General features: G+C 39.9%; 1 protein-coding gene across 4 annotated transcripts in view; it reads left to right on the top strand.

Moving 5' to 3' along the window:
- COL14A1 (collagen type XIV alpha 1 chain) overlaps positions 1-13,117 on the top strand; it is a 175,469-nt gene that overhangs the window by 139,773 nt on the left and 22,579 nt on the right. For all 4 annotated transcript variants that reach the window (XM_073330233.1, XM_073330232.1, XM_073330231.1 and 1 more), the window contains exons 39-40: positions 1,859-1,912; positions 4,112-4,165. In XM_073330233.1, coding sequence (XP_073186334.1) covers positions 1,859-1,912; positions 4,112-4,165 — 108 coding nt within the window. The remainder of the gene's footprint in view (positions 1-1,858; positions 1,913-4,111; positions 4,166-13,117) is intronic.

The following is a 13,117-nucleotide window of genomic DNA, read 5'->3' as shown; positions in this document are numbered from 1 at the left end:
AAAAATAGAATACCAATTGAAATTTATTAAATATTTTTGGAAGTTTGTCTACATTTTCAAATATATTGATTTCAATTACAACACAGAATACAAAGTGTACAGTCCTCACTTTATCTTATATTTATTACAAATATTTACACTGTAAAAATGATAAAAGAAATAGTATTTTTCAATTCACCTCATACAAGTACCATAATGCAATCTCGTTATCATGATAGTGCAACTTACAAATGTAGATTTTTTTTGTTACATAACTGCATTCAAAAAACCTATGTAAAATTATCTAGCGCCTACAAGTCCAATCAGTCCTACTTCTTGTTTGGCCAATTGCTAACACAAACAAGTTTGTTTACATTTATGGGAGATAATGCTGCCAGCTTCTTATTTACAATGTCACCTGAAAGTTAGAACAGGCATTCATATGACATGTTTGTAGCCGGCATTGCAAGGTATTTACATGCCAGATATGCTAAACATTTGTATGCCCCTTCATGCTTCGGCCACCATTCCAGAGGACATGCTTCCATGCTGATGACACTCATTAAAAATATAATGCGTTAATTAAATTTTGACTAAGTTCCTTGTGGGGAGAATAGTATGTCTCCTGCTCTATTTTACCCGCATTCTGCCATATATTTCATGTTATAGTAGTCTTGAATGATGACCCAGCACATGTTGTTCATTTTAAGAACACTTTCACTGCAGATTTGACAAAATGCAAAGAAGGTACCGATGTGAGATTTCTAAAGATAGCTGCAGCACTTGACCCAAGGTTTAAGAATCTGAAGTGCCTTCCAAAATCTGAGAGGGACAAGCTGTGGAGCATGCTTTCAGAAGTCTTAAAAGAGCAATACTCTGATGTGGAAACTACAGAACCCGAACCACTAAGAAAGAAAATCAACCTTCTGTTGGTGGCATCTGACTCAGATGTTGAGTAAACATGCATTGGTCTGCACTGCTTTGGATCATTATCAAGCAGAACTCGTCATCAGCATGGACATATGTCCTCTGGAATGATGGTTGAAGCATGAAGGGACATATGAATCTTTAGCACATCCGGCATGTAAATAGCTTGTGATGCCGGCTACAACAATGCCATGCAAATGCCTGTTCTCACTTTTAGGTGACATAAACTAGAAGTGGGCAGCATTATCTCCAGCAAATGTAAACAAATTTGTTTGTCTGAGTGATTGGCTGAACAAGAAATAGTGGACTTGTAGCCTCTCAAGTTTTACATTTTTATTTTTGAATACAGTTATTTTTTGTACATAATTCTACATTTGTAAATTCAACTTTCATGATAAAGAGATTGCACTACAGTATTTGAATGAGGTGAATTGAAAAATACTATTTTTTTTTGTTTTTTTACAACACAAATATATGTAATAAAAATAAAGTGATCCCTGTACTCTTTGTGTTCTGCGTTGTAGTGGAAATCAATATATTTGAAAATGTAGAAAACATCCAAAAATATTTAAATAAATGGCATTCTATTATTGCTTAACAGTGCAATTAATCGTGCAATGAATCGTGATTAATTTTTTTAGTCACGTGATTAATCGTGATTAATTTTTTTAATGGTTTGACAGCCCTAGTTTCCATTTTGTTAAAGGTTTTGTTAAACAATAATTTGACAGTCATTTTTGAATCAGAGTTTCCTTTTCTTTATTTTCCATATCTCTAAAGATTTAATTTACATTTTTGCAAACCAGTACTACAGATACAATTTTTGGATATTCTTTAATAGGAAAAATGAATCTGTAGTTAATTTTTTTCACATTGTTTTGAAAAGAACAATTGAAAATAGGAGGCGTCCAGCAATTTATCTGTTTAACTATGTGTGATTATTGATCTCCAGGGAACACCAGGTGAAAAAGGAGAGAAGGGTGATCGTGGTCTCCCTGGCCAGCAGGTATTCCCTATATTATTGCTTTAATGTAGCATTTAGTAGACCTATCTGAATGTGGAATTGCCATCCTTGTGTTGGGCAGAGCAGATATTAAAAGATATTGAGGGGCACTGTGGTACAGCTGAATCTGCAAGGGATTTAGAATCAGTAACCTCTGAGATCTGATTGTGGCGCTGTCACTGATTGGTTGTGTGCCCGTGGGCAAATCACTTAGGGCCTGACTTTGAAGAGCCAGCCTCTCTTTTTGTACCCACAAGTAATCTGAGGTGCAATTTTATGAGAGCAACTGTGAGCAAGCTATCTGACTACCTGATTTGCAGAACTCTGGTAGGTGGATATCTACATATCCCCATGGGAACCTGTAATAGAATCATAGAAGATTAGGGTTGGAAGGGACCTCAGGAGGTCATCTAGTCCAACCCCCTGCTCAAAGCAGGACCAACCCCAACTTAATCATCCCAGCCAGGGCTTTGTCAAGCTGGGCCTTAAAAACCTTACTCCTATGCTCTTAAAGATGTATGCATCTGTACCTTCCCTGACCAGTCCATGTTGAAATTGATGGAGCATGCCCAGTGACCCATCAACACTTGCATAACCATAGAAAAAGTAGTCCTCTCTCGATGTACCCTGTTGCAAGGGGGACTGATGCCAAAATAGGAATATGCATGCTGTCTATCACCCCACCACTGTTCAGGAACCCCATTGCTGCAAATCCATCCACTCTATCCTGCACGCTGCTGACTGCCACAGTCCTGCATATTGCAGTTGTTATGATTACTAAGGGAGGCTCTTTTAATTGCCATTTACAAATCAGGCACTCAATTTTTCTCGACTTCCGTATGAGGCGAGATGAATAAGACTGGGACTTTTCAGTTTGGAAAAGAGACGACTAAAGGGGGGATATGACTGAGGTCTATAAAATCATGACCAGTGTGGAGAAAGTAAATAAGGAAGTGTTATTTACTCCTTCTCATAACACAAGAACTAGGGATCACCAAATGAAATTAATAGGCAGCAGGTTTAAAACAAACAAAAGGAAGTATTTCTTCACACAATGCACAGTAAACCTGTGGAACTCCTTGCCGGAGGATGTTGTGAAGGCCAAGACTATAACAGGGCTCAAAAAAGAGTTAGATAAATTCATGGAGGATAGGTCCATCAATGGCTATTAGCCAGGATGGGCAGGGATGGTGTCCCTAGCCTCTGTTTGCCAGAAGCTGGGAATGGATCACTTGGTGATTATCTGTTCTGTCAGTTCCCTCTAGGACATGTGGCATTGGCCACTGTCAGAAGACAGGATACCGGGCTAGATGGGCCCTTGGTCTGACCCAGTCTGGCTGTTCTTATGTTCTTATGACCATCTTGCAAAATGCTGAGGGCTGCTGAGCGCCCACAACTCTTGCTGAAGTCAGTTTTCCTGATATGTAGCCTCAATTTTTCATTTCTTAGTTTTATCATATTACTCCTGCTTATAATCTCTTGTACCAACCAACCAAGATAAATCCTTTCCCTCCTTGATGTCTACACACTTCAGATATTTGTCTGCTATTACCAGGTTCCCCAACTTCTAGTCTTGCTAGATACTTAGCTCTCATAATCTTTCCTCATAAATCAATCTCTCCAGCCTTCTGGATCGTTTTTTATGCCTGTGGTTGCAGTAATGGTCTGGGATCAATGCCAGTGCCTTTAGGCAGCCAGTGGAAGGAGTGGGAGGATTTCATCTGAACTCTGTGGAACTCTGCCAGGCATAGCTCATTTATTTGGGCTGGATGCTTGATCAAGGGTTTGCCCCTTTGCTATTACTGCACTGAGCTCAGACAATATGGTAACTCATGCCTTTACAAAAACTGAAAGAGAGAGAGATGGAAATAAAGATTTAGTTTAAGGATCTGATTTACCTCAATGGAGTCACACTGGTATAAAACTGGAGTAATACAAAGCATCTGTAGACATTATTTGCTTTTAAACAAGATATTAAAACAGAAAAGGTTAATTGCATGTGCATATTAATAAGCCCTATTTATTTCACTGAAGCTCCACCTCGCCTGAATCATAGACATGGCCCTACCATGAGTCATCCTGTTGAGTATCTGAAGCCCCATTTATCCCAGGGCTTTTGATGTCATGTCAGATAAAGGGGGTTGCACTATACAGTGTAGGGGTTGCTGCCACTCTGATCTTTTGCCCTCTTATTATTCATAGGGTGTCCCAGGAGCATCAGGACCACCGGGACGGGATGGAACTCAAGGTCAAAGGGTAAGGTGAAACAAACAGATTTCTCATTTGAAGTGTTTCCGTTCCATCAGTGATGGCACTGGGACAGGTGAGACCTGGGAAGTTTAAGGAGTGCAAACAACTATATTGAAATGTGCCAGGCAGGCACGGACTTTTGGGACAAAAAGTGTTATCTGGCTTTCCTGGGGAATGCCTGGGAAGTGATTAATGTAAATAATACGACCGAAGTTATGCAAAACCCCAGTCTTTTGATGCTGTGCCCTATGGAGAGGGTCATTGGCCGATGATTACCTGTTCCCAGAGACTGGAGATAAAAGGCCCTAGCTGGGGTCTGGTTCCTGATCTAAGAACAGAAAGGAACTTGTAACCAAAGGGGCAAACCCAGTTCTGTGGTATGAAAGACTGATTCCTACCAGAGCCCTATATTGGTCTTGTGGGTGACCTCTGATAATCTTTTAGCATGCATTTAGGGTCTTTTATAGTTTTTTATATCTTTTCTCTGAACTGCTTTTGCCCTAAGAATAAATGCAGTTTGCATTGTGAGGACTAATTGGTAACTGGTGTACACCATTATAGTCCCCGGACAAAGAGTTAACCAGAGGTGCTGGACACTGATCAGACCTGCTGGAAAATTGCAGTGAGGTGCAGAGGGACTGCAAGCCTAAACTTCTGGTCTGAAGGGAGAGAGATGTGGATCTCTGCCTCAAGAGCGGTGATGGCTAGGAATCAGATTCATAGAAATATAGAGCTGGAAGCGACCTTGCAAAGTTATCAAGTCCTGTCCCCTGCACTGAGGCCATGCCAAGTAAACCTAGACCAGCCTAGACAAGTCTTTGTCCAACCCGTTCTTAAAAGAAATGATGGAACACTTGGAAGCCTACTCCAAAACTTAACTACCTGTATAGTTGGACAAGTTTTCCTAATATCTAACCTAGATCTTCCTTGCTGCAGATTAAGCCCATTACTTCTTGTCCTACATTCAGTGGACATGAGGAACAACTGATCAGTCCTCTTTATAACAGTCCTTAATATATCTGAACACTTATCAGGTGTCCCCTCTGTCTTCTTTTCTGAGAACTGACTATGCCCAAATTTAGGTTATGCAGAGGTCTTCCAGGGGGGTGCTTCAACTCATCTAGATCAGTGTTTCTCAACCTGGGGGTTTCAGCCAGTCCAACCCCCTGCTCAGAGCAGGGCCAACCCCAACTAAATCATCCCAGCCAGGGCTCTGTCAAGCCAGGCCTCAAAAGCCTCTAAGAATGGAGATTCCACCACCTCCCTAGGTAACCCAGTCCAGTGCTTCACCACCCTCCTAGTGAAATAGGTTTTCTTAATATCTAACCTATACTTCCCCCACTGCAACTTGAGACCATTGCTCCTTGTTCTGTCATCTGCCACCACTGAGAACAGCCTAGCTCCATCCTCTTTGGAACCCCCCTTCAAGTAGTTGAAGGCTGCTATCAAATCCCCCCCCCCCCATTCTTCTCTTCTGCAGACTAAATAAGCCCAATTCCCTCAGCCTCCCCTCATAAGTCACATGTCCCAGTCCCCTAATCATTTTCGTTGCCCTCTGCTGGACTCTCTCCATGTTCATTCCATAATGTATTTATTTAATTTAAATATATCCTTCAAAATAACAAATTCTACATCTTATATTTTGGCTCACAATTTGTTTAACACTGGTGCTGTAACAGGGAAAAAAAAAGTTAACTACATCAAGCAAAGCCACAACTTTCGTATAGTGGGTTCTAATGTGTTATCAATAGGATAAAATGTAGTGTCGTAAACCTCAGCCATCCCTTTCTAGGGGCCCATTAACTGTTCTGCCCTGGGGTCCAGAATTGCTTTCGGCGGGCCTGGTAAATAATGATAATAATAATATGGATCTATTTATATAGTAGTTTTAGATTTATACCTGATAGTTCTTGTGCACTGGTGGGGGAATCAAAATTGTTATTAGTTTAATTTACAGCCAGTTCAGTGACACAGCAATCTAGTACATAGATGTCCATGTCACAAACAGTGCCATGATTACAACTGGCACTAACTAGCACCTTTGTTGGTTGTCTCAAGAGAGAAGCAAGGAACAGAAATGGGTTACTTTATTGCCCTCCAGAATAGGTTGAGAAATGCTGGAATAACAATAAGGAAGCCTATGCTATTTCTGATGTATTTATTTGGTACAAATAGAGGTCTTCTGTGTCCAGTACTCTTAATCTGGCAGTACGTTACTTTCTTAAAAATGAAACATGGGTAAAAGAGTAGGTGAAAAGGTGAACGCTGTTAAACTAAGAATGAACTACATAATATTAGAAAGATGTGATCAACTTTCTTCTGCTTATAGTGAGCCTGTGAGGGATATTTACATTCTGGCTAGCAACCAAGATATGGATTTTAGTATTAACTTATTTGGTTAAACCTCTAGGTACTTTCACCTGTGTCTTTGGAAACCTCTATAAGTTAGACTTATAAAGCAGCAGCTGATCAGTCTTTTGTTTCATACTGCTAGGTACACTGAATCCAGGTATTGCAAAAGAATCCCTACCTGATTATTAGTAATTCAGTACAATGTACAGGTCAAGTACGTAGTTAAATTGGACTTATAGTTTCCTTTAAACAAGATTTACATTCTCTTCTGGATATTTAGGAGCTTTTCTTGAAAATAGCTATGAAACTTCGTAACTTCAGAAGCTTGTGGAGCTTCTTTCTTCTTCATTCTTTGGACTTCTGGCATTGAGCTCAGCCCTGTTATTTCAGGATCTGTACAGTGGTACAGATCTTGGCCCCAATCCTGCAAACACTTAAGCACATTTAACTTTAAGCCCGTGCGTAGTTCCACTGAAGTCAGTGTAGTGTTTGGGGCAATAGATGGTTTCCCTGTGAAATTAAGAAAAAAAGGAGAGACTTTTTAAAGAGTGAGATTTGTGCTGAGTTATGTTCAGATCAAAACCAACATTTTGAACTAAGTTTCCAAGTATACAACTAAATTACGAATCAAACATATGAGATCACAACTATTGCTGTATTATGTTAGACAACCAGACTTCATATCACCTGCCCTCTTTTCAATCTTATTCTAAGTGTATTCCTTTTTCTGTGTTGTATACTACATACCTCTCTGTTTTTCTAATACCTCACAATCTTGTAGCTTCTCGTAGCACCTTCCCATTGGCTATGTCTGCATTGGCCTTCCCCTTCCCCCTCCCCCTACTTCTCACTGTTGTTATCACTGGTTCAGCTGCAATTTCAGTACTGGGGAGAGCACTAGTTTTTTAAGGCTTCCGTGACCATGTGTTCTTGTCACCATTTTGTCTAACCTTGCTCAGAGCAAGTCTAGGTGACATGGTGCTAAAAATGCTAGTGGCCTCCAGTGACTTGTCTGTGTAACCCACTAGTGTATGTGTTACAGGTTCTCTTCTGTGCCCAATCCCTAGAAGTATGAGGCTGCTACAGCCCCACTTAGACAGGTTTGCCATTTTCTCTCAAGCTGTAGCTGCTTATCCTTTTGGCTCCAGAAATGCCCGGTTCGATCCCTTGTGTGCCAGACAGTAGTTTTTAAACTGGTGCGACCACTTGGGAGCTGAACTGGTAGTGTGGCCACAGTGGGATATTTTTGAGAAAAAAGGATGGCATAGACAAAGGCTTTGATTAAGTCAGGGGAAAGGCAATTAACTCTTATTCTGGAGGTAGCTCCAGCGTGGTCTATAATAAGGGTGGGAAGTTAAATAAATTCTCAGTTTTAAATACTGATCATAATTCTTTCCTGTGTCTAGTTTCCCCGCTTTTGAGAAAATGAACTAGATGATTGTTCTTCAGTTCTATATTTCTCAGGAAGTTCTGAGGGTCTTATAGAATCAGGCCTATCATTGGGTGTTTGTGCTATATGCTACAGTGATTTCTATGGCAACAGACTCTGATGTTATACATACAGCATGATGGGCTTGATTCTCCACTCTGTTGTATTAGTTTATGCTGGTGTAACTCAATGGATTCCAGTGGAGTTACACTGGCATAAAAGTCCTGTGAAAGTGGCGATCCAGTCCAGTAACCTCACTGCACAGTCTGTCTGAAGGAAAGGCTAATCGGCAATGGAGTATTCTGTCACTCTGACAGATGTCACTCCAGCAACAGCAAAGGGGCACTGGAAAGTTATGAAGAAGTAAATTACTTTTTTGTACAATGTTTTCTTTGTCAAACTTCCTTCTGTAAGCCAAGCTCTGAAACTATTTTTCAGCCTATACTGTGAAACTAAAGTTATACTAGAATTGATGTTTTCCGTGTTATTCTTAGCTTGGCCATCACTTTCTTTTTAATGTTTATTATTAATTAAAATGCTTGAGGCATAATGGACCTGATTCATCAAAGCACTTGAAAAATTCCACTAGCATTAGTGGGATTTAAGCACATGACTAAGCATTTTGCTGAATCATAGCCTATATGATGTTAATTTTAAAACGTCCTTTAACTCCAAATAGATTTTTTCCCCTTCCAGTTCACGTTTATTTCCTTTCTGCTTCGTCTTACTTTCTAATACTCAGAGCTTCTAATCATTATTAAAATCTATTGATAAGGGTCTCTGATTTTGCTTCCCATTGACATTTATTTTAATTTTTTTATTCAATACTAAGTTTAAACCCCCGTCCCCTCAGGTTGTCGATTTTTTCTTTTATCCCTGGTTTATTTATCCAAGATTTTTTAAAAATTATATTTCTTTCCTTTTCGTAGCTTTCAGTAGTTTCTTTTTAAAAGAAGAAATTAGAGTATATCCTCTAATCAGGTGTATAAAATACAAACAGAAATCAATTTCATAATGGACTGCCCATGCTATGAGATGAGATTAAAATTCATTTTAAAGGTTGAAATAGAGTTAAAGATCTGTTTTCTGTTAATAAAACAAACTCTAAGCATCCATGATAGATTTTTTTTAAAACAAATCGGGTACCTGGACTAAATCTAAATTTCAGATTAATACGAAGAACCACCCCCTGGCTCATTTTAGTCCTCCTGATATAAATATAGAAATAAAGATGTTGGGAAAGGAGACATGGTTTCTGCCTGTTTGATTCTCAGTGATGTGGTCATTGCAAAAATATTCAAGGAACCTTTCCCTGCCCTTCTCTTCCCACACAATCGCCCATACTAGAGTGGTTGTACTAAAACAGGCAATGTGTGCGTTTACACTAACTCTCCTGGATGCAGCTATGTCCTGCACAAAAGGGGCAGGTTGAATTGTGCAGGACTGTGTGCTTGAATTGAGATCAAGGTGTTGATTAGCCCCCCTCACTCTTCCAAGCCACATCTGGCCCAAATATTCTCCACTTACACTCCCTTGTCCTTTCAGTTCTTCCTTTTCTGCTAGGGCTATGAAGTTAAGATTATGACTGGCCCTTGTGCAGGTGCACAGGCAGAGGAGGAAAGGTGCTTTCTTTTCCCATGTTCCCCATGGCCTACACACACGGTCCACTCATACTTACAGTCCTCATTCTCTCCTGAGAGATGCAAGCCACCCTTGTGGGGGCAGAAATAGCCAGCTGGGAAGAAAGGACCATAAAGTACCATTCTAAGGGATGGTGCGGTAGGTACATCTCTCCTGCATGCACATACTGGGGGAGAGACTGCCTCCATCACTCTGTCCTCAGATTCCTCAGCTCATTTGAATTACTCCCTACCCCAAAATGTCTGTGACTTGGTCACCTCTCATTGTTCCCTGGTGGCTTTTTCCCCCCTCCATCCCCGCCACCTCCATCTTCCCTAGGGACTCCCCCTGCACACCAGACTTCTCCTTGGCAGAGGGACAAGAACAATATGCTGGTGTTGGGGTTGCAGCCAGGAATGATTTAGCAGATAGGCAGGTAGCCTTGGAAAGAGGAAACTGCTTTTTTGCATGTGGCTCACCATGTCTCTGCTGAGCACCAGGAAGCAGAGAAGAAGAGATGTGGTGTCAGGTGACTACCTCCCCTTGAGCTGCTCCATGGGTGTGCTAGTAGCCCAGGAACAGGTGGGAGGGCTTTGACCATCTGCTGCTTTACCTTGCTTGCCAGCATTAGCCCAGCTGGAAGGTGCATTTAACTCTTCTGGTCCTTCAGAGCTTTCTCCTGGCCATGGTGACACACTTCTACCTGCTCAGCCCCATGTGTGGAATAGAAAAGGACCAGATTGGTAAGGAAGGGAATTTTATTTTCAAAACAAGATTTTTAGCAGCATAGTATAAACAATGGAGGAAAAACATTTACGTGGTTAGCAGAGTGCACCATATCGGGCCTTTTGAGTTTTAAAATGTGAAAAATAAAAGAGAAACTTCTTGTATGTCAGCTCTTAGAGGGGATGACTCAAATATATTCCTTTTAATCTGCAGTACTACAAAGGTGAGGTGGGATATTAAATGGGCATTACTGTGTTCAAATGCTGTGAAGCAGAACTAGTCTAGTTTGGCTTGTGCTGTCAACTTTCCAAACACTGTCATTACATTAAAAGGATGTGTATTCTGAGCAGTGAAAGATTCTAGAAATCACTTTACTAGTATTTTCCCGAATTAGCTTTATTTAGTCAGAACAAAACTGAGCCCTTTTGTGAACCACCTCACATCTGCAGATTGACATTACTGAAGTAGTCTGTAGTATTTTAGTGAATTAACTGGATACTTGTATGCCTGCCACCATTACTATGAATTAGCATAAGGGTAAAAACTAATGCAAAATAACTTCAAAAATCCTTTACAGTGGTGAAATGTGGGAGGGAACAACACTACTTTTTGAGCTTTTGATCTGGCAAAAACAAATATTTGAAGTCTCGAGTATACTGGCATTGGGCTTGATTCTGTTCAGACAAGCCTGGCCTGCCATTATATCCTATCCTGCAGCCTTTGCTTGGACACGCTCAGTAGTTTTCCATGAGTAAATACTGAATGATGGGGTTCACTAACTTCAGTGAGAGTTTTGCCTACATGCAGGACTCCATAGTTGGCCTTTAGAGTGAAAATCAGCCTTCTGCAGAGGGCCAAAAAAAGTCTAAGTACCATGTATGTTCAAGGTGTGAAATCTTGGCGCCTTTGAAGTCAGTGGGAAAACTCACAAGGACTTCATTGGGGCCAGAATTTTACCCACAGTCTTAAATCAGGTTTAAGTCTCATTCTGCCCACTGCACATGGGTGAATTTAAGGTAGCATTTTACCCCAAAATACACCACTGATATTGATTTCTCGTGCATGTATTTAAGTTCAGTAGCACAATATGCCCTGAACTAAACCAGTCTTACAAAATAATGCTGGATAATTTTTGGTTGGCATTCAAATCTAAACTTCTCTATATTTGGGGGTAGTTTTGAAATCCAGGCATTGAGTGTGGATTCAGCTCTTATATGCATGTAAATCTGAAATATCTGGTTCCTAGACACAGGAGTATCTGGAGCAAATTCATGAATCCTTGACTACTAAGTTTACTGAATAAGACCACATCTGAGGTATAGTACCATATTTCCAAAAGATGACAATATTTGGGTTAAGCCATCAAAAGAGAGCTCAATAAATGAAACAATGCACAGTATCCCAATGTTTTAGTATTCTGAGTACTATTCTGTGAGCTCACACAGTCTTTACTCAACCAAAATTAGTGGCATAAGCAGCCAACAGAAACACATTTCCATTTTTTTCTACCAATTCCTCTTCCTAACCGCCACCCCATGCTACATATGTTCAGAATTAGTCTAAAACACATATCAGCTATCAAATAATCTGAAAAACCACTAACCCTCATGGTGGCATAAACAAACCACACTGTTATATATTTTTTACTTCTGGGTTAGCACAACAAACATTTACGACCATACTGCTCCTTGAGACAGACTCCTGTTTGACTTAATTTATAAACGGCAATTTTCACACCTAACAAATACAGCGGGAGACCATTTTAAATGGCCAAGAGATACAGAAACAGTGCCAAGAGAAATGCACCCCCAGGATATGCAAGGAGACATTCTCCAGCAGCCAAGAGTAAGAAGTATTGCCCTGTGGGAATAAATGAATTGTAATTAAAAACTTTACATTCAAAGAAAAACCAGTATTTCTAAGCTTACTGTTAGTTCCTGCCATTTACTGGCAGGGTGGGAAGGGAAGTATGGCAGTAGTGTGGAGACTCTTTGAGTCCAATTCAGCTCCTTGGAGGTCAGTGGAAAGACTTCCATAAAATATTCTGGATGAAATCCTGGCCCCATTGAAGTCAACAGGGACAGGTTTTCACCTACTTGTTTTTAAAAAATTAAACAGTTTGTTTAAATATCAAAGCATCAGTTTTCGTGAGAGTTAAACCAATATGAAAACAAACAGGTATTCTGCTTCACATCACTTTGTAAGGGGCTTCCATACTGCGAGTGTCACAAATGAAGACTGTCTAACATAAATTTTTCAAAACGTTCTTAAAAACAAAACACTTCTTTAGCAAAATGGCTACTACCCGCATCAAGCTCAGAAACACCGCTTGTATTTGTCAATTTTTATTTTTGATTTCATTTCACGGGTTATTCATGGATAGAGTTTGTCATACCTTTAGAATTTGCAGTTTCATGAGCTGAGCAAACTTTTCTTGATTTGCTGATTTGATTTGAAATGAACAAAATTTATTTATTTGTTTATTTATACTTTTAAAGTGGATTCAGGTACACTGGCATTTATTCATGGTAACATCACCATTCTTTTTTATTCTTTAGTTCTTATCATAATGAGGGGGCCTTATAGGGCTCTTGAAGCTTTAGGAATCATAGTGGTATACTTTGAAACAGGAAAGCATCCCTTATCCACAGTGTGGATAGTGGATATAATATGGATAAGTTATATGATATACTTATTTTGTCACCTAAACACCTTTACAGCAGAGTAGAGAATATTTTCCAGTTACACCAAAGATAAATTTTCAAACCAATGGTTTATACCATATATAAGCAGGTTAGAATCACAGTTTCCAAATGCTAAAGCATTACATC

This window comes from Lepidochelys kempii, chromosome 2, assembly GCF_965140265.1.
Source record: "Lepidochelys kempii isolate rLepKem1 chromosome 2, rLepKem1.hap2, whole genome shotgun sequence".
Classification (NCBI taxonomy): Eukaryota; Metazoa; Chordata; order Testudines; family Cheloniidae; genus Lepidochelys; species Lepidochelys kempii.
The sequence above is the reverse complement of the archived record's forward strand: the minus strand, read 5'-3'. Positions and strand labels throughout refer to the sequence as shown.